Raw genomic sequence first — 26,881 nt, 5'->3', positions numbered from 1 at the left:
TGTAGATAAGGAGATCAACTAAGCTCCAGAAATGAGTAGGGCCTGTGCATGAACCTGACAGGGAGTAGATTTCAGCTTACCTTTTTGCAGAACTGTTTGTGGCTGAAATATACACTTCCGATGTGCGGAGGCCTGTACCTGCTACACGGTCAGGCACAGGCCGCGTGGGCAGCTGTCAGACTGGCTGGCGAGGAATTCCTACATTAGGCAGAGCTTTGCCTACATGACCCCTAAGGTCACTTTTGACTCCACAATTCTATTATCCTTGTTAATGTCCACAATTCAATTTGCAGTACAGGATAAACAAACCACCCTAATTTGATCTGGACTTCTGCAGGCTATCACAGGTCATTTAATCTAAAACACATGGCTCTACCCATGACTATGTTTTCTGAAGCCAACGAACAGGCCTTGTCCTTAACAAGGGCACCATGTGATTAGTTTCACTCATAGCTTTTTTCAGCCCCTTGCTTGTTCCACAACTGTCTCCATCCTCCTGTAGACTGGGGCAGAGGGAGCATAAAGGAGAGTCTTTCTTCTGAAACTTCTCCTCTTAAATCTTTTAAGTGGTGAGTCCAGGTTAAAATGATATTGTTTTCATCTTTACTTCACAATTCAGCTTTAGCTGTGGGGGTTTAAGAGTCTACGAGAGCCGAGAGCCGTGTGTGGGGGGCGCATGCTCCTAATCCCAGCATTTGGGAGGCTGAGAAAGGAGGATCGCGGTTTGCAGACAGCCTTAGGTACTTAGTGAGGTGCTTTGCAACTCAGTGAGACCCTGTTTCAAATTAAAGAGTTAAGCCGGGCGTGGTGGCCCACGCTTGTAATCCCTGCGGTTGGGAGGCAGAGACAGGAGGATCACAAAGGTTCAAAGCCAGAGACCCTGTTTCCAAATAAAAAGATAAAATAGGTCTAATAGGTCTAGGAGTGTAGCCTGGAGGTAGAAGGGTTTCCAGGAACCCCAGTGCCACCAAAAAAAAAAAAAAAAAAAAAAAAAAGAGTTAAAAATAGGGCTAGGGGTGTCACTTGGAGGTAGAATGCCCCTAGGTTCCATTCCCAGTACTACAAAAAAAAAAAAAAAAAAAAAGAGTCTACGAGAAATGGGAGAGGGCCATGAATACTCACAACTCTGGACAAAGTCTTACAGCAAAATTTCAAAGATGGAAGAGTGAGATTTGTAAATCTGATATTTAAAATTAATGTATAAAGTAAATTTGATTTGACGCAACATTGTTAGAATTAGGGCACCAAAATGACTTGTCTTACTCATGAAGAAACATACCTGTGTGTTAAAATGATATATTCCAACATACATTAAATATATTGAAGCGAAGTACATTTTTTCACAGCTGCAAGCAGCCCCTGCCACACACATCCTCTGTTTGAACGGGAGCTGACATGTTACAGAAGCCAGGATATGTCCACCCTTAATAACAGATGGGGTTTCTTGTTTTTTTGCAGTGAACGTTGTGTCAATGTTACAAGAATTTTGGGAAAGCAAGCAGCAGCAGAGGGCCGCGTTCCCAAGTGAAGGCGTGGTGGTCTATGAGTCTCTGCCCTCCTCCGGGCCTCCCTTTGTGAGTTTTGTGACGCTTCCAGGGGGCAGCTGCTTTGGGAACTTTCAGGTAGGAAGTAACCACAACCAACAATTTGACAGTGAAAGTTAATTAGGCTAAAACAGAACAAACTCTTTTCTAAATCACTGAGGTTATGTTCTCTTGGGTATTGTAAAAAAAAGAAAAAAAGTGGCATATACTGAAAAATTGCTCATGTGCTCCAATTTTTTTTTAATTTAATTCTGTATGAGGATATACCTAATTTTTATGGCAAAATAAATTCTTTATGCAAAATAAAGGTGTTTTAATTGCCAGTATTTTATTTGCCAAATAGCTGCTGCCATTATCTGGAGATGGAACCCAGGGGCATTCGACCTCCGAGCTACACCTCTGCCCTAGTTTTTATTCTTTATTTTGAAACAGGGTCTCACTGAGTTGCAGAGGGCCTCACTAAGTAGCTGAGGCTGTCCGCGAACCGCGATCCTCGGATCTTAGCCTGCTGAATGCTAGGATTACAAGTATGCACCATTATCTTTAAAAAAAAAAAAAATCTGGAATAAAGTTTACAGAACTAGGAAATGGTAACAAAGCCCTGCCTTTAAGGCCTTTCTGTCAGTAGAAAGTCTCCACCTGCATGAATTTTGTCATCAAGTATTAATTGGTTTAATCAAATATTAATTGGCTTAATCTACTGCACAGCAAAGCAGGAGCCAAAAACTAAGGGTTCAGAGTCACAGGCCCGGGACTGATCAGCTCTGCTAAGCCCTAGTTCGGCCTCTGTCTACCTGTATATTCTTAGGAAACGTATCTCACTTCTCAACTTCCCCTGCTTTGAGATGGAGAACAATACCCACAGGATTGGGTGGACGTCTTATAAAATGTGCATGTAGTGTATTTAGCGTAGTATCTGTTACAGCATAGGTATTGTTTATATAATGCTCTTCCAGTTGGTTAAATTTTTATGTTTATGATGGGCGTAAATGATTATACATTTCCAGATGTATAGACCTACTAACACAAAAACATTTACTTACATGACTATCAACATCTGGTTAGCCTGTGTGTAAAACTATTACTCACTGAGTAACTAAGGAAAGATCAAGAAGGCAGCTTAGGATATGGTCCATACCCTGCAGAAATCAGCATACAAATAGAGCTACGGCAATGTCAGTTAAGAGTCAGTTGTGGTGGCTCACGCTTGTAATCCCCGGGTTTGGGAGGCTGAGACAGGAGGATCGCACAGGTTCGAAGCCAGCCTCAGCTGGCTTAAGAGACCCTGTTTCCAAATAAAAAAAATATATAAAATAGGGCTGGGAGTGTAACCCGGAGGTAGAAGGCCCCTGAGTTCCATCCCCATTACCACCAATAGAGTCAATTAAGACACAAGGAAAGGAACTTCTCAGTTTACCAGTCCGTTTTTTTTTTTGTTGTTGTTGTTGTTTTGTTTTTGTTTTGTTTTGTTTTGTTTTGTTTTTGGTGGTACTGGGGTTCCTGGAAGCCCTTCTACCTCCAGGCAATAATCCCAGACCTATTTTATGCTTTTTATTTGGAGACAGGGTCTCTTAAGCCAGCGTGGCTGTCTCTGCCTCCCAAGCGCGGGGATTACAAGCATGCGCCACCACACCTGGCTCCAGTCAGTTTTGTAAAAAGGTTTTTGAAATAACATACATTTATTTGTGTGTTTGTTTGTTTGTTTATGCTGTTGATTGAACCCAATGGTGTTTTACCTCTGAACGACACACCCAGCCCTATTTTATTTGATTATTTTGAAAATGGGTCTCGCTAACTTGTAGAGAGAGCCTCACTAAGTTGTTGAAGCTGGCTATGAACCTGATAACCTTTTTAAAAAGTTAACATGTGCCTTACAGGAAACAAAAAATACAAGAAGCAAAGAACAAAGTCATCCAGTCACAAGCAGCGTAGTTGACATGGCCTTCCATGTCCTGCTGTTCGCACACAGCACCCCATTTGTGTGGTGGAAACCACAGAATACCAGTCAGCTTTATAAGTACTTCTTTAATGCAATAAACCCAATTTTAAGTCACTGGCAAAACTTCAGGACACTGTGAAATTCATAAGCAAATGAATATCTTTCTTTGCTTTGATAACTAAGAATCCCAGAGGCAAATTTTCAGTGTCTTTCTCCGTAGTCTAAGTCTACAGAACTTAATGTCATGTCGTTTGAAAGACTAACGTAATGCCTGATATTATTCCTCTATCTACCTTTACTCTCCCTTCGACTTTTGCGCCACACGCCTTCATTTTATCCTATTACCTGGTGTTTCTGTTTCCCATTGTCTCACATCCTTTGTGAAGTGCAAGAAGGGTATAATTAAATAAACAGACCCACAGACCTGTGCCTCCCAGGAGAAGTCAAAGGATTCTTCGGGAAGGTAAATGTAAGCTGAGCTGTGTGGTTGAGGGTCAGAAATCGGAAGATGGTGACATTATTAGCCTAATGGTGTGTCGTGGCAGCAGGAGAAAACCACAGTGCTTTCAGAACTGGGGGAGCATGAGTGTCCACCATGCAGCGAGAAACCACGGGGAAGGACAGCGAGGCATCCGTATCAAAGCACGAGGGACCAGCACCCCTTGTAGTAGAGTATAGGCTTCATGCTATAATCCCTGAAGGTGAGGGGTAGAGTCAGACATGTTACAGAAAGATGCCCCAGCAGCGGCATGCAGATGCTTTTGATCTAGCCAGGCATCATGGCACATGCCCATTGGCCCAGCTACTCAGGAGGCTGAGGCAGGAGGATAAAAATTGGAGGTCAGCCTGGACAATTTAGAGAGATCCTGCTTTAAAATTTAGCCAGTCATGGTGGCACGTGCTTGTAATCCCCACGCTTGGGAGGCTGAAGGAGGATCATGCAGGAGGATCACACAGGTTTGAAGCCAACCTCAGCTACTTAGTGAGGCTTTCAGTAACATAGTGAGACCCTGTTTTCAAATAAAATATAAAATAGGTCTGGGAGTATAGCCTGGAGGTAGAAAGCCTGTGGATTCCATCCCCAATTCCACCAAAAAATAAAAGAATTAAATAAATTTAAAAGGGGTTTGGTGGGCCAGGCATAGAGGCACACCCTTGTAATGCCAGTACTTGGGAGGATGAAACAGGAGGATTGCAGGTTTGAGGCCAGCCTCAGCAACTTAGAGAAACTCTTGGCAACTTAGCGAAACCCTGTTTCAAAATTTTAAAAATTGAGCCAGGCATGGTGGTGCATGCTTGTAATGCCAGCATTTGGGAGGCTGAGACAGGAGGATCGCGGTTCCTGGACAGCCTCAGCTACTACTTAGGCCCTTTGTAACTCAGTAAGACCATCTTTCAAAATAAAGAATAAAAAATAGAGCTGGGAGTTTAGCTTGGAGGTAGAATGCCCCTGGTTTCAATCTCTAGTATCCAAATAAAATAAAATAAATAAAATGGGACTGGAACATCCTAGGGTTCAATTCCTAGTAACACACACACACACACACACACACACACACACACACACACACACACACACACACCAGGTATCTCAGAAGTGGAGCACTTGCCCAGCATGTGCAAGACCTTGTGTTTAATCCCCAGTGTGTGTGGGGCCCTTTATCCAAGTAAGCTGGAGGCCTAGAGGCTGATAGGAAGTTCGCAATGGGTGCCCACAGAGGTGAGCTGCACACAGAGCAGAGAGGAGGAATGGGTGCAAGGACTTGGGTGGGCCTGGGAGTTAGGGTGACATCTCAGCTTTGGCTTTAGCTGCCGGAAAGAAATGCAGGGGAGGAGGAGCGGGTAAATGGGAGACAGGACACAGTGTGAGTGCCCGGAACCCCCCAGGGAGAGAGGAGAAATCACCCAAAGAGGAGAAACAGAAACCAGAGAGTCATACATGGCATTTCTACATTTCTGAGCTGAAGCCATCGCTGCAGGTGCCGCCACCCAGTGACGATGTGTAGTGTGGAGTGGGTATCAAGAAGTGATCTTAGGAATGGTTTGGGGAGAAAATAAAAAGAAAAGCATTGGCCCGCCAAAAGGTAAAAACCCAGAAGAGGGGGTTTATGGAAAGCAGGAGCTGTGGCTTCCGAGATGAGTGGGGGCCAGCTACAGCACAGAGATCCAGGGCGATGTGCCTAGGGACCATGATGAGCACATGATGCCAAAGGACCTTCCCAATAGAGGGTTCGGTGGAGGGAATGGGATGCGGGTCAATTGTAGGGTAAACAGAGACCTGAATAGAAGTATACCGCGGTAAGGGCGTGGAGGGGGGAGGCTTCATCCTACTCTCATGGTAAACTTAGCATGGAAATATAGGACTACTTTGCTTCCTGTCCAGTGGGGAGTTGGAAAGAAATTCTAATGATCACTGGTGGCTTCTGGACATCTAAATGTTAATCAAAGCCAGGAAGGACAGCTAAGACTGAGATCCAATATTCAGACTCCAGTCCTCAAATAGCCTACAGAATCAACATGATGAACTGCTGTTAAAATGTAAAATACCAAAGATGTCTCAGGATTTAATCAAAACCAGATGTGGTGGTGCACACTTGTAATCTCAGCGTTCGGGAGGCGGAGACAGGAGGATTGGGGTTCGCAGCCAGCCTCAGCTACTTAGTGAGGCCCTTTGAAACTCAGTGAGACTTTGTTTCAAAATAAAGAATAAATAATAGGCCTGGGACTGTAGCTCAGAGGTAGAATACCCCTGGGTTCCATTCCCAGTACAAAAATTTTAAATTAAAAAATTAAAAAATAGAATGAATCATGATGGTGGACATAGCTCTTCTACAGACCCATTTTCTAGTCTAAAATGTCTTAAAATGTTAAATGCATGCTTTTATCTTATTTTTATTGGTGCACTGTAATCATGTATCAGAATGACAGAGGCATCCATGCACACAGCACTCACTGAGCCTCTCCCTGAGTTTAATATTGAGGTAGGCATTGATCTGTCTTGGTTCCCTCCCGTAGGCCCCCTCTGTCAATTCACAAGGCCTTCTCCTCCTTTATCTAGAGTCCCTCCTGTTTCTCTTAATTTCTCCCTAGCTTCTACATATGAGGGGAAACGTTCAACTTTTCACCTTTTGTGACTCACCAACCCCACTTAACATTATATTCTCCAATTGCATTTATCCATTTCCCTGCAAATGGCATAGTTTTGTTCTTTAAGGCTGATTAGAATTCCATTGTGTATATATGCCATCATTTTGTAATCCATTCATCTATTGATGGACATCTAGGCTGGTTTCATAGTTTGGCAATTGTGAATTGAGAAACTATAAACATAGATACCCATGCATTAGTCTGGTGGTTTGGTTTCCATTCTTTTGGGTAGATACCCAGTCAGAAGTGGTATTGCTGGATCATATGGTAAGGTCATTCTCATTTTTCTGAGGACTCTTCACACTGTTTTCCAAAGTGGTTGCACTAATTTGCAATCCCACCAACAATGTACCAGAGTTCCTACTTCTCCACATCCTCACCAGAATACTATTTGTGTTTTGAATGACTGCCATTCTAATTGTGGTTAGGTGAAATCTCAGAGTAGTTTTGATTTGCATCTCTCTGATTGCTAATGATGTTGAACATTTTTTATATATTTATGAAAGGTGAATGATATTTTTAAATACATAAATACATAAATTAACAATAGTGCTGGGCAAAAAGAAAGAAGATCCAAAAGAGAGCTAAACTTTGAGACAATACTGGGAGATGAAAGTATAGTCAAATTATCACGTGCAAAAATACCATTCTAAGCACATACAGGAGAAAAGACCTTGAAGGTAAAGAAGCAGAGAACCTCCAGGACCATGAGCAGATGCAAATGCAAGAGTGGGTCCTGGGGTCATTTTAAGACTAATTGCTTTCAAAACTTCTAACCCATAGAACTAGTGAAGTATTGCCTTTCTCTCCCCTGAACAGAAGCCAGCACTGCATTTGACCTCTGGTGAATGAATGAAAGTGAATTGCCTAAATAGAACAACTTGAATGTGGGTCTAGAAGCCAGAGAACAGAGCTTGATGTAAGCCCAGACACCTGTGACAAGGATGGAGCAGGGAAGAGGGAGGAAAAGCAGTGATAGTGATGGAGAAGGAGGCCCTCCAACCCACGTGTGCCTGCAGGTCCACAATCCAGCATTCTAAAGGATGTCCACCAGCCAGCACACCCTGCCTGTTCAGCCAGAGTGGCCATCAGCCCTCGCTTGTAATCCCAGTACTTGGGAGGCTGAGACAGGAGGATCACAGGTTTGCTGCCAACCTCAGCTATTTAGTGAGGTGCTCTACAACTTAGTGAGACCCTAGTTCAAAATTAAAAATAAAATAGGACTGGAGAAGTAGCTCAAAGATAGAATACCCCTGGGTTCAGTCTCCAGTACCACACAAAAAAAGTGGATCAAGGGACATTTTTGATAATGCATCTATGAGTTGATCTATTTTTAAATTAGATGAATGTGTAAGTAGAGGTGGGGTACTTTAGGGAAATTGTTGAAATAGATAAAAAACTGGAAAACGTGGTTAACAACACTAAAAACTATGCCTTTGAAAAGGAAAATCAGAAAGATACATCTGTGACATTTCTGATTAAGAAAAAAAACAAGACACATGTCTCACTAGACATGAAAGAATGGGTGTAGTCATAGACATGTAAGAATACTATATAAGTTATATTAGAAAACATGAATTTAGCAGGGTGTGTTGGCGCACGCTTGTAATCCCAGCATTCGGGAGGCTGAGACTGAAGGATCGCGGTTCGCGGACAGCCTCAGCTACTTAGTGAGGCCATCTGCAACTCAGTGAGACCTAGTTTCAATATAAAAAATAAAAAAAATAGGGCAGGGGTGTAGCTCGGAGGTCAAATGCCCCTGGGTTTCTTTCACCTGCAAAACAACAACAACAACAACAACAACAAAAAACCCATTAATTTATATGACATGGACTACTTTCTAGGTAGCAAGGAACTCTTTATTACCTTTGCAACTCTTCTCTAAGTATGAAATCATTCTTTCTAATGAAATCTAAACCACTTACTCAGACAGTAATATTCTACAACCGGCCCAACTTTCTGTCAGCTTTATCTACTGGGATCCTACCTCTGACACTTGATTTTTCGACCTAACTATCCCTCACCCATGCCTGGACCCTTTCAACTGTGATAGCTTCTCTGAGACACCTGGAAAGATGTAAGATAAACACCTTTTAAAGTTGGCTCACTGTCTCAGAGATTTCAGTCCATGGTTGCTTGGCCCTGTTGCCTTTGGACCAGTGGCAGGGCAATTACATCATGGTGGGGAGCACATAGTGAAGAAACACTGCTCACTTTAAGGTGGCTGGAAAGCAGAGAGAGAGAGAGAAGAAAGGGGCTAGGATCCCAATATATTCTTCAAGACCTCTTCTCCATTGACCCACATCCCCCAATGAGGCTCCACCTCCTAAAGTTCCCACCACTTCCCAACAACACCACCAGCTAGAGACCTAGCCTTCAACATGTGAGCTTTGGGAAAATATTTAAAATCAAACCATAAAATTCTTCCCCTGCCCTGCAAAGATTCATGCCCATCTCATAATGAAAAAAATATACTAAATCTATCCCCAAGAGTGCCCAAAGTCTTAACTGTTCCAGCATTACTGAAAAGTTCAAGTCCAAAGTCTCCTCTGAGATTCAAGGCAAACTCTTAGCTGTGGCCCTTGCAAAATATCAAAAAGAAAGTTACACAATTCCAAGATTTAAGTGTAGGCACAGAGCAAACATTCTCATTCCAAAAAGGAGGAATAGGAAAGTAGCAAGGAGAAATCTTTCACTGTGCTTTCTGCTCCAAATTCTCACTGTAAATTTGGCTAAAAACAGCCATCAATATGCATGTTCCTGCCTGAATGCAGTGCTCCTTAAAATTTTCCCCAGCGGCCAGGTGCTGTGGCACACACTGGCAATCCCAGCTACTAGGAAGGCTGAGGCAGGAAGATTAAAAACTTCTGGGCAGCCCGAGCAACTTGGCAAGACCATGTCTCAAAATAAAAATTTAAAAGGACTGGGGATGTAGCTCAGGGTTTTATCCCTAGTACCACACACACACACACACACACACACACACACACACACACACACACAAATGTTTTCCTCTACCAAATTTATTAGTCTATCACCTTTAAATCCAGCCTTCCACAAAAATCACAGAGTATGGACAAAATGTAGACAAGTTCTTTGACAGAATGTAACATGAATGTCCTCTAGTTCATTTCTTAGTAGAGTCTACATCTCTACCTGGAACCCCAAGACCACTAGCTTTATTTTCCACACTCCTATCAGCATCCTGGTATTTTGAGCTCCCACCAGAGTCATTCATTAAGCTCTGCTTACAGCATTCTAGGGCTTCTCTAACCTGCATCTCCAAACTCTTTCAAACTTTTACCACAAATAAGTTCCAAAGGCTTTTGCATCACCTCGTCAGACACAGTTACAACAACGACTCCACTTCTCAGTCCCAATTTTCCATATTAGTCAGCGTTTCACTGCTATGACAACATACGTGAGATAAACAGCTTATAAGGAGACATTTATTTGGGCTCACAGTTGCAGAGGCCTCAGCTCATGGTCACCTGGCCCTGTCGCTTTGGGCCCGTGCTGAGGCAGAACATCATGGCAGGAGTGCACAGTGGAGGAACACCACTTGCCCCATGTGGCCAGGAAGCAGAGAGAGAGAGGTAGAGGTCACAGTCCCAGTGGACCCTTCAAGGGCATGTCCCCAGTGAACTACTTCCTCCAACCAAGCCCCACCGCCCCATCTCCTAGTTTCCACCACCTTCTTATAGTGCCACCGGCTGAGGATAAGTCTTTAACACAAAAGCTTTTGAAGGGACATTTAAGATCCAATCTATAATATTAACCATTTCTACACTCAGACTGTGACATGGTGTTTTTTTTTTAGTACTTGGGATGGAACCCAGGGCCATTCTACCTCCCAGCTATACCCCCAGCCTTATTTTTTATTCTCTCTCTCTCTTTTTTTTTTTTTTTTTTTGGTGGTACTGGGGTTTCTAGAAGCCCTTCTACCTCCGGGCTACACTCCCAGACCTATTTTTTATATTTTTATTTGAAAACAGGGTCTCTTAAGCCAGTGTGGCTGGCTTCGAATCTGCGCGATCCTCCTGTCTCTGCCTCCCAAGCGCGGGGATTACAAGCATGTGCCATCACGCCCAGTTTATTCTCTATTTTGAAACAGAGTCTCACTGAGTTGCAGAGGGTCTCACTAAGTAGCTGAGACTGGCCGCGAACCCAGGTCCTCCTGTCTCAGCCTCCGAAATGCTGGGATTACAAGTGTGCTCCACCACGCCCAGCAGATTGTGACCTGTTTACAGGGGCTATCGTTGCCCCTCTTCTTGTCTAAACCCCGTGCATCTCGAGACTCCACACAAATGCCATATTCTCCATAGATACTCTCTTGAATTTCCCTGCTAGAAATCTCTACCTCCTCTCTGACTTTCCAAAGTCATTATTTCTCTACCAGTGCTTTATGTTTTTTTTACCATTTGCCCAAATTACACATATACAAGGTTTTATTCATATGTCTCTGAAATAAAATGCAAGTTTCTCAAGAACAGGATCTATATGATGTCCCTCAGGACTCCAAACGCTGAGTTTTTCATATAGTAATCACCCAGTAAATTTTGTTGAAATAATACTCAAATGGATGAATAACAAATCCCAAGAATAAATAAAATTCGTGGTGTCATTCTTCTATATAATCAATAGTCAGCAAAGATATTCCACCTAACTCTGCATGGTAGGGGCTAGGAAGAAAAAGTCAGTAATATTGAAATCAGCTGATATTTTGTTTATAGCTGTAAAGTGTTGAAAGTGGATAAATTTAAAATTGATTAGAAAGAACTTGTGATTTTCTCTGGATTTAATTTGTGCATAATAACTTCTCTCTCACCTGACTCTCATGACCATGAATAACCACCTCTGGCTGCATTCACACCCAGACACATCTTCCATTTGTTCATGATTAACAAATGCACTCATTATAATCTATCTATAATGCATCTGGCAGATCGAGGAGTAGATCTAGAGGAGATGAGTCTTAGAAACTCTAGTGTTCTTGTTTTTGGTCTTGCTACCCTGAGAATTTTGAATTTCCCTATTGTCTCATACATTTTGACTCAGAATGATAGGATTTCCCTTAGGTGGGACATTCAACATCCTTCTTGTGGTCTTTAAAAAAGAGAAAACAAAATGAAAAATGGAACTCCCCAGCAGGAAGGCCTCTTGGTAATTTCTCTGATCATTTTAGGGTCTCTATTTCCTTACATTTAAATCATCATACTTTAAAGTTCTCGGGAGGATTGTTAACATCCTTGCTTAAAAAGATCCAGAATTTCCTGAATCAAATATGTTTTGAAAATGTATTTGTGTAGTTGGTTGCCAAATAGGGTCCCTTAACCCATTTGGCCCTCCAAAACATGATTTGAGGAAGGAAAACCAAGAGAATAAAGGAGAATTTTTTCTTAATGTCCTTATACATTTCTTTGTCAGCTCAGAAAGCATCTTAAGTGCTATTTTCACCATATAACATTTCACCAGGCTTTTGCCAGCAGTTGGCCTATGAGAACCTACATGCTCATTCCTGCAATGCTGTTCACATAATCAAATGTCACCCTTGTGCATTGCAAATCATTTCATGATGGATTATTAATGCCAAGACCATGTGCTGAAACATGGAGAAACCATTATGCCAGCAGTAGCCTTCTTACTGAGCCGTGGACATCACCTCTGATGGTGCCAAGTAATTGAAAATACTTGATGTGGAGTATAGGGCTGGATTGCAGGACTAATCCCTCTGGTTTCAGGCAGTTTCATGAAAGCTGTAAGAGATTATGTTCATTCATTCTTTAGAAAAGCCCTGTTCAGACTGAACTTTAGTTTTCTGATTAATCAAAGGAAAGAAGTCCAATCAAAGGCTCTGATGGACACAATCACTGGTTTTTATGTAAAGTAACCTGCCATCCAAGTAAATGGAAATCTTGTGTCCATGAAGACTAATCAAAGAATGTTTGTTAGTCTTGACACCACAAACTATAAAAGGAAGAGAGAGAGAGAGAGAGAGAGAGAGAGAGAGAGAGAGACCGTAACCATGCCTTTAAACTAGCCCTTCATAAACTATTACAATATACAAAAAGAGAAGTGAAAATATGATTTTTACATTTCTAACCAATAAAATAATTTATTGATACAAAAAATTTTTCAGAAAGTTATATCGAAGCACATTAGTACTTATTGTGTCTTTTACAAAGAAACCATTTTCTAATAAAATAGGCACTAAGTAAAAATTCATGCATTTTGAACATATTTTTTAATGCACTGTTTGTCTAGGCAGTTAATCCTTCCCTAACCTCATGTCATGGCCACGAAAACCGGCGGTAATTTCCATGTTTTACCATAAGAGCAACGCAAGGGCCATCAGCTCCTCTTCTGGCTCCCCTCTTGATGAACTCAGAAGGAAACCACTCATTGTTTCAGCTGCTGCTTTTGTTTCCAAATCTGAAAAGGAACTTGAGTATTTTATCTTATTTTATATTTTGATTTAAAAGGTTTGTGATTCAAGTGTTGTTTCCAAGCCAATGACGTGGTCTTCCATAAAGAACCTGCTGAAGTAACTTGGATTAATGAATTCCATCTTATTTTGAGTAAAAGCAAAAACTTCCCTGGGGTATAGTACTATACTCTGGAAATATGTATGTGCATGAATTATGATTAAATAAAAACTGTGCCCCCTGGCTAAGCCATTGATGTAACATCTTGATTTATTTGAAGTGTGAGACACTTATTCATCAGGGCATCCTGTATTTATCACAGAAGTATTTTGTTGTTGTGAAGATCGCTTTATAGAAGATAAACATAGGTGTTAAACACTGGGGTAAAGGTCTTAGGCCAGCTGTATAATGAAGTTTGGATGTTCAGTATTTCCACAGGCAAACTGTTGTAGAACCTTTTTTTTAACCCATTTATAATGAGTGTTTGCTCTTAGGTAACAGTGTGGCATAGTGGGGAGACTGAGAGGGGCCACTCAGAGCCATCAAGCCCCTAGCAAAGCTCATCTCTAAATGGCACTGAATACATTTGGTGGTCTTTGAGTATTATGTCAGTCTGGCTTTCAAGTCAAAGCCCTTGCCTATGAAAATACCTAGAAAAGCAACTTTTCCAAGGATCATACTGCCTAAAAGAAAGATAGGAGTGTTTAATTTGCATTTCTTACTTAAGACAGTAAGCATATTTTACATGTGTGATCAAACCCAACAACCTGTTTTATACTTTCATGCATTAAATGAATCTTCTTCAAGTCCAGGAAATTAAAGCTACCTTTAAATCACAATGGATTTAGTTTATAAATAAAGTTTTTCCCAGAAGAGAATGACTAAGAGAACATTTGATCAATTCATATACTTGACTAGAGGGAATTGTAATGCTCTTTTTGCTGATACTTAAATAAGGCCTAGCCTTAACATTCCACACTCCAGATAGAGGCTTAGTTCAGGTCATAAAATTGCTCCTATTGCCCAGGTTTAATGCTACGTATTTCTACCTAAAAGTGTCCATGACCTCTATTCTGTCTTTAGAACTGTGTACCTAGACTCAGAGGCAATATAACAACTTCTTAGGAGGAGGGGTTTTCCTCGTGGGATTCCCCATAACATTCTGTTTTATAACTAATGACACCCAAATATAGAACATTTAGTTAAAACTTCATTCCATTTGAAAGTCCCATTGGTTAGTCATTAGACTTTAATGACTTGCCCATGAAATTAAAAGTGCATATTGTTTTAATGAGACTCTTTATTTATTTATTTATTCCCCAACTTCCTTCCCAGAATTTTAGTCTATTTCTTTTCTTATTAAGCAAATTGAAGAGAAATGCTTGTCCTCCAAAGATGACAGTATAGTGAAAGGAAAGCTTAAAAAAGATCCCATGGTAAAGAATTCAGACTAGCTGGGCATGGTATCGCACACCTGTAATCTCAGTACTTGGGAACCTGAGGCAGGCGATCCGCAGGTCTGAGGACAACACAACTACTTAGTGAGAATCTTAGCAACCTAGCGAGACCCTGTTTCAAAACAATATTTTTTTTTTAAAAAAAAAAAAGGCTGGGAGTGTAGCTCAGAGGTAGAATGTCTCTGGGTTCGATGCCTATTACCCCCCCCCCCCACACACACACAATCAGACTGTCTCCACAGAAGTCTCCAGCTTCTGGTATATAAAATCTAGGAAGATGTTCAAAGTTCCTCTCAGAGTTGCTGAGTGGGAAAGAAAGTATGACTCCATCTCTTCCAAACTCCCTCCTATCCCTCTTGTGCAATCCTTTTATATTAATGCTACTATAAAAATAAACCAACATCTTGAGCCCTGATCAATTCATCTTGTCTTCACCTTCACTTGAATAAAGGTAAAGAAGGTGGGGGGGGGATGAAGAAGAAAGAAAGAAAAGCAGAACCTCCAAGAATCACAGGGCTACATGAGTATATAATAGTTGCCACAGTTTAGGTATGTGTGTGGAAGAGCCTTTGCAGCAGAGGTAAACGGGGAGGAGGCCAGGTGGTTTAGATTATAAAAATAACATTCTGACCCACCATGTGCCTGCTGAAACGTTTCTTTCAGTTGACAGGAACTGGTGAGTTTTCTCTGAAAATTGGACTCCCAGGCCAGTCCCCTCCCCCATACCTAGCAGAGACCCCATTCCCAGCTCACAGAGAGCTTTAAATTGTTCCCAACCCATTTGCCGCCAGCCTGACCTATAGAGAGACACAATATTAACTTGGGTGACCAAGACTGAAAGATCGCCCTTTTTCACATTACCATCTGGAAGGAGAGCAAACGCTAACATATCGACAATTAGATAAATCGGAACACATGCAAATATTCATATTTCGGCCAGGGCAGTCAAGGTCTTAAAGAACTCTGAGCAGTGGGACCTGGCTTGTAGCATTGCTTTTGCTGAAGGCTTGCTGTCAGGATGAAACCGAGGTGTTGGTAACACTGACCAGAGCTGGCAGGCCTTGCACACAAGTCATGTGACTCCGTAAGTCACTTGCTGGGACCCAAGCTACAAGTTGCAAAAACAAAATATTCCCCGCCACCTGAATGTTAGCCCTAACAGTGTAAAGGATCTGCACAAGAATTCTCACTTCTCAAGTTGGTTTATTTGGTTTTGCCACCTGCACAGTCCCAGCGTGGGAGGCCCCTTGGGTGCAACATACTGTTGAGTGAATGCCACCTAACATCACTGGCCTGTCCTTTACCCAGGGAGGAGGGCATCTTTAACTCTGGGTTCCCATGTAGCTGCAATCTGCATCTTTCGCTATTATATTACCATTATTCAGAATTTTTGCTCCTTATACACCATGCTTCAACACACTGGCTACCATTGAGAGGCACTGAGAGTAAAAGTGAGACTAACTTGGTTTCATACACTTTGGGATCTGAAAACCTTTTTTTCTTAGTCTTTAAAACACATGCATGAATACTTCTAGAAAGTTAAGATGGAGAAAAGTCGTCTCTATTGACACATTTTCTTATACTCTATTATATTCTATATATTCTTATTCTCTATTGACATGTTTTCTTATACAAAGCACTAGAGGTGGGGTGTATATGCAGTGAAATCTTGGGCTATACAAATGACTGCTGAGCACATGCCTCCTACCCCATGTTTGAAAACAAAGTATGAGAAAAAAGTAATCAAATAAGGGCTAACAGGAAAGGTGCTATTTAGCGTCTAAATTCTGTCAGCCTGGCTAGACATTTGTATAAACAGTAGCATACCTATAAATAGTTTTAAAGTATTTCATAAATTGTTGAAAATAAAACTATTTTTGGTAGGCATTTCTATTTATAAGATTCCCATGGCTGCCAAAATTTTATTTAAATGAATTTAAGAACTTACGTTCATCCTAAAAAATTGACCAGCTACTATTTTAAGGACAGCCTCATTGAATCTTGATATTGCATTGAAAAAAAAAAACTGTCATGGAAGAAATAAAAACTGACAAGCAGAAAAGCAAAATTAAGACCTCACTTAGATAAGTCAGCAATTTTTAGAAGAATCATAGTAAAGAATTTTAAGATCTGTATGCTGTTTTTCTTGACTCTTGGGTAGAAGCATTTTCTCTAGTGAGAAATTAACATTTTTGATGTTAGCAGAAGGAGATTTACTATGAAGACAAAGAAGGTTCTACACAGGCTCCTTGCAAGTCATGGCACCAAATTTTTTCACTTGAAATTTTATATTGTTTTTCTTAAATAAAGTACCCCAGATTGTGTAAGCCTCACAGCCAATGAATCCTGGTTCTGTCCCTGCCAATTAGAAATGAGAGAGGTAGGGACAGAGGCTGGAGCCACATTCCTCTAAGCATAGTCCTTGAGTGCTTCATAATCACCTAGACAGTTTATTAAAATGTTGCTCTCCCTCCCCAACCCGTGATCCCTCTGAAGAGATTCTAATTCAGTGAGTCAGGTTGGAGCCTGGGATTAAATATGTTTAACAAGTTCCTGGGTGACTGTTCCATGAGCACTGATGTATTTGAACTATTGGTCTAAGTTTGATTATCTTCATAGGGTATCCTATAGGTTTCTGGTAGCCTTTGATCATCTAAACTCCATGAATAGGCTCCTTGGAAGAATGAGCAGGGCTTAGGGAGAATTTTTTATCCAGTAGAAATGGGACATTTTAATAAATAACTTTTACTTCTGAAGAGTTACCAAGGAGTTCCTAAAATAGTTAAGCAGACCTAAGTTGTTGAATTCCTAAAAATCTTGGCCCAACTCTTAATCAAGAAGCTATATCCAACCAGAACACATTTCCTATAGGAGATGACATTGATCTCTGGTCTAGTCATCCAGGACCTTCTTTCTCTATTTTTCTTCCTCTTGTAGTCCAGGAAAACATCATAGAAAGAAAAATAGGAAAGAGGAAAACACTAAGATAATCAGCAAGCCGGGCATGGTGTGCACACTTGAAATCCCAATACTTGGGAAGCTGACACAGGAGGATGGCAGGTTTGCGACCTACCTCAGCTACTTCGTGAGGGCCTCTACAACTTAGTGAGAACTTGTTTCAAAATAAAAACTAAAAAATTGGGATGGGGGTGTAGCTCAGAGGTAGAATGCCCTTGGGTTCACTCCTCAGTATCACATACACACACACAAAAAGATAATCAGAATTATATCCTTCTCAAAGAGCATAGTTTATTACCACACCCTATTGTCTCCTGCTTGACTTTTTCTTTCGAGTTTCTCATGCAGGGATGGAAGGAGACACGCTTGGAATTTTATGTCAAAAATAACCCTTGGAATATAAAAGTGGGAGTTTTATCTAAGTACTATAGTGGCTTAAGGAATGCTATGTTACACATAGTATAATGGCCAATTACACATCCTCTCTATTTCAAAGTGGGTGACCATTTCTATGAAGAGCAAAGTAGTAAAGTGAATTTTGTTCACATTTTAAGTTGCATAACTGTGTGATCCATTACTTCTTCACACCTGTTTTCACAACTGCAAAATGAGGATAATGACAAAACCAGCCTCATAGGATTGTTGGAATAACAAAATGTGCTAATAAACAGAAAGTGCTTAGCACAGTGCCAAGCACATAGCATCAGCAACAAGGATTCCTGTTACTGTGCTCTCCCTCAGGGGTGTGCTTAGATAATTTCTCATTACCTATAGTGAGCAAAGCCTTTGTAACAGTCATTGATTGCTGCATAACAAATAGCCTCAAAACTTTAAAACGTTTATTGTGCAATTTAGCTAGGTGCTTCTGGTGTATGGTCTACAGGAGTTTCCTGTGTTGCCATCGGCTGAAGCTAGTCATGGGAGGGCTTGACTAATCTGGAGGATCAGCTTCCAATCTCTGTTGGCAGAAGGCTCTTGTTTCCTGTCAAGGTTTCTTTCCAGGAGGCTGATCATGACAGTTGCCTTTTCCTCAAGCAGGTGATCCAAGATGGTAGGCAAGTAGGACCAAGATGGAAACCTCAGGGTATTCTATAGCCTAATATCAGAAGTGGTATGTCATCACGTCTGCTGTGTCTTGTTGGTGATGCAGACCACCCTGGCACAGTGTGAAGAGGATGGCAGGAGGATGTGGATGCCAGGAGGAGGGATCACTGGGGCATCTTGCAGGCCAGCTACTGCTGCCTTTAACTATCTTTCTGTCAAGTCACTCTTGTTTTTTTAAATTTAATTTTAGATTAGTCAGGAGGCTTTGAGACAATTTTGATGGCTTATAATCTACCAGTGAATGAAAGGCATGTGAGCCTTAAGATGGATGTCCGAGTGGGGTCCACTGGGCACTTGGAAAGCATGTGGCTTGACAGGCCTAGGGAATCCACAGCTGACTTTGGTAAAAGCTCCACTATTAAATATTCCAGCTCTGCACTTCCACAAAGTACAAAGGACAGAAGTTGTCTCTCTATATTAACGAGCAAGAATGGTTAGTGGAGAAGGCGCAGTTTACTAATCTGTATTTATGGTGGGGCTTGGCTTTAAAATAGCAAGAATAAACTATAAAACATGGGAAGACTATTTCTAGCAGGAAGTTGCACTGAAATAACATAGTCCGCTCACTCTCCAAACCGATGTCTTTGCTGACCAGTTTGGACACTAATAAAACGTCCTGTCACTTGCCATATTTTATTTCCTTACACTGTTTCCCACTGTTTGACGGTAACTCTAACAGTGCCTGTTCTTACAGCAGCACCCGCACTCTAAGCAGATAGATTTGGTAGATTGCTATTGAGCTAAATGTTTTGCCCAAGTACGGGTCCTTAGGGGTTGAAAGTTCCTCTTGAAAGATCCCTAAAGAAAAATATGCATCACTTACTGGCTTGGATTTGCATTCCAGAATTCAGAAGAAAGTGGCTGGTTAACATTAGAGACATTTTGAAGTGCTTGTCTTTCAGAAATGTAAAGAACAATAGGAAAAAAAAAACCTTTGATGACCCAGAATTTATTTTATTTTATGTACTTATTAATTGGTACACTTTCTCCCCTATTTTAAGGAAAGATTCTGTACATTAAAACAAGAAAATAAGTAAAGACACGTGTCTGCTCTAACATCTTGATAGAGTCTCCTTTCCCATGCTTTCTGGGCAAAGCCTCTTTCTGTTCCTCAGCGCCTGCACTTTGATCTCGAGGCAGTGCCTTTTGGTTGTAAATGTATGGGGTGCCTTTGATCTAGTACTTAACTGGTCTTATTTAAAATAGATAACTTCTTTTATATAAGTAGTGTCTACTAGGTCTTTCTCTCTATGAAAGACAGTTTAAATTCTATTATTTAGATAGAAACTTATTTCTTAAGAGTACCCCAATCTGAATCTAATTCTCCAAGTTCTAAAACCTTAACAGCTCTATTATAGATTTTGTAAAGCCAAATTGCTGTTAAAATGAGCTGCTGCTACAGATGTCAGATAATACTCACAAAATCTTTGTTTGCTTTCTGGTGGGAGAATTGATTTTAGGAATAATAATAAACCTATCCTACACTCCTACACTTAGGGAAAAAAAAAATCACATCACAGAGTCTAAACATGATAGCCAACTATCCTTCTGAAATCCAGGTATTAATATACTTTTATGTTATTAGGTTACATATTCCATACAATGTACACTGAAATGGGATCCCTTTTGTTAGGAGTAAGAAGTACCCATCTTTTTTTTTTTCTTTAGGATAATTTCCTGAACATTTCTTAAAAACAAAAAATATTGTTATTTGGTGTTTTAGTGACTTGTTTATGAATTTCTTGGACACATTCAGTAATTCATCCAATAAGCTGTGTCCTAGGGATGGGAGATATCAGGCAACTAAGCCAGGGACCCTGCCATTAGAGAGGAGGGACAGCACTAGCAAGCAGTTACCCCGTACTGTTATTAGTGCCTCCCATAGATGGCCAGTCGAGCCTTGAGAGTGGTCACGGAAAGCTTCCTGGAAGAGGTGGCATCTGAGCTTCCGGGAAGGATTGCTGACTCAGAACACAATATCCTGTAAAATTCCATCAAAGTCTACAAAAACCTATCTGGCCAGGCCCTCTCTGGTTCCATATCTAAAGCTCTCTATTTAGATGACCTAGACCTTGGCAGAGGTCTAAACCTTGAAAGGCTTTGCCAACTAAAGCTACACTCAGAGCCTTCTTGCTTGTCCTTCAGCACCAAGAGTAAAACCCTAAACTGATGCCCATGTGCATTTCACAACTTCAGCTCTACTCTTCACATAAATGGATGTGTTAAATGTGGAAGCTAAAGAGTAATTGGGATATAAGAGGGAATATAGATAAAGGTGGAGAAACCCCAGTGGAGCAATGAATGGTTCTAGGGGAGGAAGGCTGTGGGGGGAGAGGGAGAATTACTTAAGGAAACACTCCCACTGGTATTATGTACATAGGTACAATTATCAGTGCCGATCTCTATATCAGGTATGGAAAGGGGAGGGAGTGAGGAGGAAGCAGGGGTGGGAGAAGCTCACCAAGTGCAGTGTGCATGTCTGTCCTATCGTTCTGAACTACATTATGATGTGAAACTACAATGCACCAATAAAAGTATATTAAAAAATAAAGAAGTAAATTATTGTGTTAGTCAGCTTTCCATCACTGTGACAAAATATCTGAAGCAATCGCAAAGGAGGGAAGGGTAATCTGGGTCATGATTTCAGTCCATAGTTAGTTGTCTTTTACTTTGGGGCCCATGTGAAGGTAAGTATATCATTGCAGAAGCATGGTAAAGCAAAACTGCTTACCTCACGGCAGCCAGGAAGTGAAAGGAGAGAATGGCAGGGGTCCCAACATCTCCTTTAAGAGCACACCTCAGAAGACCTAACCTCCTTCCACTAGGTCCCACCTCCAAAAGGCTCTGCCTCCCAGGAGTGCCTCAAGCTGGGAATCCAGCCTTCAACACATGAGCCTTTGGGGACATTCAAGATCCAAAAATATACAGGAAATCACTATTTGTTGTAACTTAACTCCTTCTGCTTCCTGCAGATTGATATTTTTCATAACCTTGACCTTTAGAAGCCTTTTAATCATTTCACCTACTTACTGATCATATACAACATCCAAGCCCTGACTCTGGCTTGGGCCCTATGAAGGCCTGGCAATTGAGAGAAGGGGTGGGAAGAAATGACTGGAGTCAACTACATGACTCCAATCCCCAACCTCTAGGAGGTTTGGGTGAAGAAATCACGGAGACCTGGAACCTGATCTCAGGGGACTCAAACAGGGTTTGTGGAGATGGGGAAGAGAGGCAGGGAACAAGGGCATAATTTTGGCGTGTCCTTGGGACTGAGCAGAGATGGTCAACACCAGGCAGTTGGAGTGGCGATGTGCTGAGAGTACACTGGGGGGATTTGCTGTTTCCCTTGAGGTTGTGACATTGCAAAAGAAAGTGTGATCTTTTGTACTCCTCCCATTCCATCACCTCAATTATTAAGCTAATTCTGAGAACCATGCATGTTAGGAAGTAGGAGCCTTGGATGAAAAAAATTAGCCCTCAAAATTCAGGTGGTCCAGGTCTTACAGCCACTAGGAGGGATTGGGCTACCTAGCACCACTGATCGGGAGGTGGATCTGGGGTTCTCTTCCTGAAACTTGCGTCCCACTAGGAATCCTAGTCTACAGCCCTAGGTTCACAGGAGTCTATAGGAGAAAGGTCATCATGCATGGGGCCCTCTGAAAGGTATGTTCTCTAGTGACCATCCAAGACTCACAGGGCTTCACCTGTCTCTTTGGACCCCAGGATCCACACCAAATTGGGACTTGAAGAATAGAAACTGTTAGTTGTTTTTTGTTGTTGTTTTGGGGGATTTTTTTGTTATATTTTTATTAAAGAGAGAAGGCAGAAAAAAAGCAGATTATGTCAGGCACACCTGTATGGGTAATGGGAAAGCCAAGGTAGGAGGATGGAGATCTGTATTAGATTTGGGAATGCTGATAAAACTTAGCATGTTACCAGTCATAGGCATCTATGTTGTCTGGCTTTGAGAAGGCCAACCCACCCGTAAAGAATAGACTAAGAATAAAGTGGAAAGAGCATCCTCAAGAAAACCAGAGGACTGCAGTTAGAAGGCAGGTGTGTGTGTGTGGGGGGGGGGGGGCTGAACAAGCAAATCTAATAGATACTGACAGCAACATCCTTGCACTGACCTGGAGGTAAAAATGTGGACGATGGGCCTCTTCTCCTAGAGTGCTACCATGTGCCAGATATTCTTGGTGCTTCATCTGTATTACTCATTGATTTTCACCTCAACCCTGCAATTATTTCCATTTTACAAAGAAGAAAACCAAGGCACAGAAAGACTAGTAAACTTATTAAAAATCTATGGCTATTAAATACTAGAGCTCAGACTTGAACCCAGGCAGTCTGACTTCAGACCTTGCAGTCTCAATTATTATTACAGGAATCTCCAGTTTCCCTGTCTCTCTTCTTTCCTGACTCTTTTTCTCTGCAAGAGGGATCTGAAGAAAGCTCTGATCATGAATTTAAATAACCTAGCACATAATAGTAACCATTATTACTTTTACTACTACTTATTAACAGAGTATGCAAAGCCTCTGCTCTGTATTAGACATTGCAGGGCTGTGAGATGAGTCAAAAAGCAATTGAAGACAACTGAGACGTTTGCATGGGTTTCACAGCAGAAAGAAAATCTGCACGATCTTCAGGGAGATTAGTAATGGGTATGAAAGACTAGGTGCAGACAGTAAATGTATGAATAGAAATGCCCAGAGGCCCATCGATGCCACAATGAAATGGTATGCTGCTGAATCCTTTAATGACTTCTTTTCTCCTTCCCTTCTCAAGTGCTGCTTAAGTAGAGCTGAGGCCAGACGGGATGCAGCTAAAGTGGCCCTCATCAATTCCCTCTTCAACGAACTGCCCTCGCGCAGGATCACCAAGGAATTCATTATGGAAAGTGTTCAGGAAGCAGTGGCTTCTACCAGTGTGAGTACCTTTAAGGGGAGGGACCAGCTGGCCTCACTGAGAATAATGAGGCTTTGAATCCAGGGAGATGTTAAAGTGAGCAAATTCTTTATTTAAAAATTGCTGCCGGGTATGGTGGTTTATACCTATAAACCCAGTACTTGGGAGGCTGAAACAGGAGAGTTTTAGGTTCAAGAACAGCCTCAGCAACATAGAAGACTCTCAGAAACCTAGCAAGACCCTGGTTCAAAACAAAACAAAACAAAAATTACAAAAGGAAAGGAGGGCTAGAGGGGTAGCTCAGAGGTAGAACACCCCTGAGTTCAATCGACAGCACCACACACACAGACAAATACAGAAATAAGTAGAAATCACATGGATTACATTTTTTTTTTACATATTCAATCATTAATTTTCAGCAAAAAGAAAACTTGGCTTGGAGATCATGAAGTTGGAGCTGGTTCCCCATTACACATATGCGTAATATTCATAAACTCCCTGGATTACAATTAATTAAGCTTTAAATCAAGATACAGCATTTCATCCACCTTGATTTGTTGGTCTGAATGTTTGCTTTTTGAGGAGTGTTGATTGTTTTAGGACCTGAGAATGCATAAAATTGAATACTGCTTTAATGTAGTGGTAAAGTAGCATTGTTTCCTCCATATTTAACTAAATGTAAAAATCATTGAGGTACTTACTGAACGTGCCAATTCCCCAGACAATCTACAACTCTGAATCTGTATTTCTAAGAAAACGCTGAGTGTTTAGACAGCCCGCCCAATATGTGTTATCTGTTAGAATAATCATGTTTAATATCAATTTACTTCTCTCAGAGAGCTTTGAAAATTTTTTCTAATGGATACAAAATTAAATGCAAAGCGATTTAAGAGCGAGATATACCCTTTGAAATTCAAATTTCTTCAGCAATCCAGCACTGGAGTATTTATTTACCCCAAGAATGATTTGAAGTTTCTGACCTCCATTACCTCCAGACTATAAGCCACAGAGGAAGTCTTGGGTCCCCACCTGGGATAGGTGCTTCTCTGTGTGTTTTCAAGGGCAGAATCATGGCGAAAGGGAGCCGCTACCGCCACACTGACTTGCCTGTAGCCTGGATAAACTGTATCCCAGGTTTTCCTTCTCTCTTTCCCTTAATCTGAGTGGAAAGGTTCTGTCATTCTGGAGAAGCTGCTGATAATGGAGGAAACATCATCAGACCCTCATGGCCCCTCCCCTTCTGCAAGCTCTTATCTTAGCAGAGCCACTGGGGCAGGGCAGAGAAAGGAGAGTGATTGACCCGGCAGAGAGAAGGCAGGGAGTTCTGCTCTCTATCTGGTCTGAGGATGAAAGGAAGCCTTTATTTCCCGGCCCTGTAAATTTCAAGTGCCTTTGAGGAAGAGAAGTTAGGAAAATGATGTCTGATTTATATATGTGTGGAATTTACTCAGGAGCTGGGGAGAGGCCTCAGTGTATATGTAATTTATCATTTTTTTTCATGGAAATTTCTAAGGGAAGAGAATATATATATTTGGCTTGCTGGCTTCTGCATGGATTTCCTCTGGGATATTTAAAAAGTCAACATAAATATTTCAGCAGCAGTGTGTTAATGTTACTGCGTTCAAAAGCTATAAATTTGCTGCTATCTGATGTTGGCAGTTGTTTGCTCAGTCTCACGAAGTTGTCGTGGCCCACCTTCCTGGGAATCCAAGGCCATGGGACACAGAGAGGCCTGCAGCGATTCCAGGACCAGTGCTGGCTTCTCAGCACCACTACCCAGGACCAAACTGAAAGGCAAACTTGTTCTACCCATCACTCGCCCACCTTGTTTCCTAGAGATTAAGTGGCCTGAGAGTGAAAAAACATATAAACCAAGAACCAAGACCCGTGTTTCCAGGCCCCAAAGCAGCACATTATGAAAAGTCCCCACTAAGACTCATGGCAATACAATAGGGATGGTCCATACAACTGGAGAACTCTTTTTGTGTCAGTTACACAATCTTGCCTGGTAATCCTTGAAACCAGAGCAAGGTCAGTGCCTTAAGAGTTCAATAAGCAACGAAGGTAGCCTCAGAGGGTAGCCACACAGGACAGTCTTACAAGCCCATACCACTTAACCAGCTGATCAGTACCAAGTACCCCCCTTAAATCAACATTAATACCACCAACAACATTAAAAAAAAACATGAAAAGGCACAAGAATTTCTGCTTTGGGAAAAGTATTCTATCAGTAAGTATATAATCAGTTATTCTCATTAAAAGCTAAATTCAAGTTGATTGTGAAAATCTCTTTACTCTGAGTAATGGTGAGTTTGAGGTTTTATCCCAAATCAACTGGAGACTTGGTTGTGGAGTGAAAACCTGTTAGGTTTGGGCCAGTATAGATGGTTTGCCCCATTGGCCACAGGGTGAATCCCTGATCATTTAAAAAAGGAGAGGAAAAACATATATACATATACACATATACACATACACACACACATACACACACACACACACACACATATATATATAGATATATATAGATATATAATTTTTTTTTCTTTTCTTCCCAAGGGCACATTAGATGATGCAGATGACCCCAGCACCAGCATCGGAGCCTACCACTACATGTTGGAATCTAACATGGGGAAGACCATGCTGGAGTTCCAGGTACCTGACTTCCTGCCATGTATTTATTTGGTTATCCAATCCAGAAGTCTTCTCTTCTAATTATCTACTCCTCATTAATTTCAGTCTCCTAGAATCTAGTGCGATGCCCCATCTTAGCCACTTCGGTAAAGTGAAACAAGCAAACAGGGCGCAATCTTGCTTTTATGAAGGGAAGTGAAAATTTTAAGTCTGAGAAACAGATGAGGAATACAACAGTCTTATAACCCTACAACACTTCACCTGCTGTTGAGAACAAAGTTCTCCCTTAAGCCAAATCAGGGTCTGAAATATTGGTCATGACCGTCTGGTTCTTAATTTTCAGAAATTGTAGTGAAGTTTCCCATGGTTTACATTGAACAACAATCCTTCTGTTATAATATTTATATTATACATGATCTTTTCTCTTTTATAATCAGCCAAACAAAAATTAGCAATGTGTTTCCCTTTTCCATCCACAGCTAACAAGCAACAATACAGCTGAGGAACTACTTGCTTAATACAGATGGTCCCCTACTTATAATGTTTTTATTTTATGACAGTGTGAAAGCCTACCTATATATCCATTCTGCTTTTTTCTTTCAGTACAGCACTCAGTAAATTGCTACAAGATATCTAATACTTTACTGTAAAATAGGCTTTGTTATAGAAGATTTTGCCAAACACAGTCCAGCATAAGTGTCATGAGCATGTTTAAGGTAGGCTAGGCATAGTTAGGGTAGGCTGTGATGTTAGTTAATTTAGGTG

At 41.2% G+C, this 26,881-nt stretch overlaps 1 protein-coding gene across 1 annotated transcript in view; it reads left to right on the top strand.

Annotated features, from left to right (window-relative positions):
• LIX1 (limb and CNS expressed 1) overlaps positions 1-26,881 on the top strand; it is a gene marked incomplete at both ends in the record, with an annotated part of 59,791 nt that overhangs the window by 22,285 nt on the left and 10,625 nt on the right. The window contains 3 exons of the mRNA XM_080701372.1: positions 1,459-1,622; positions 23,366-23,506; positions 26,042-26,137. Of these exons, the coding sequence (XP_080557498.1) occupies positions 1,459-1,622; positions 23,366-23,506; positions 26,042-26,137 (401 nt within the window). The remainder of the gene's footprint in view (positions 1-1,458; positions 1,623-23,365; positions 23,507-26,041; positions 26,138-26,881) is intronic.

The sequence above is a fragment of the Muscardinus avellanarius genome (genome assembly GCF_963383645.1).
Source record: "Muscardinus avellanarius genome assembly, chromosome: 1".
In the NCBI taxonomy this organism is placed as follows: Eukaryota; Metazoa; Chordata; class Mammalia; order Rodentia; family Gliridae; genus Muscardinus; species Muscardinus avellanarius.
This window is presented reverse-complemented; position numbering and strand designations above follow the sequence as displayed.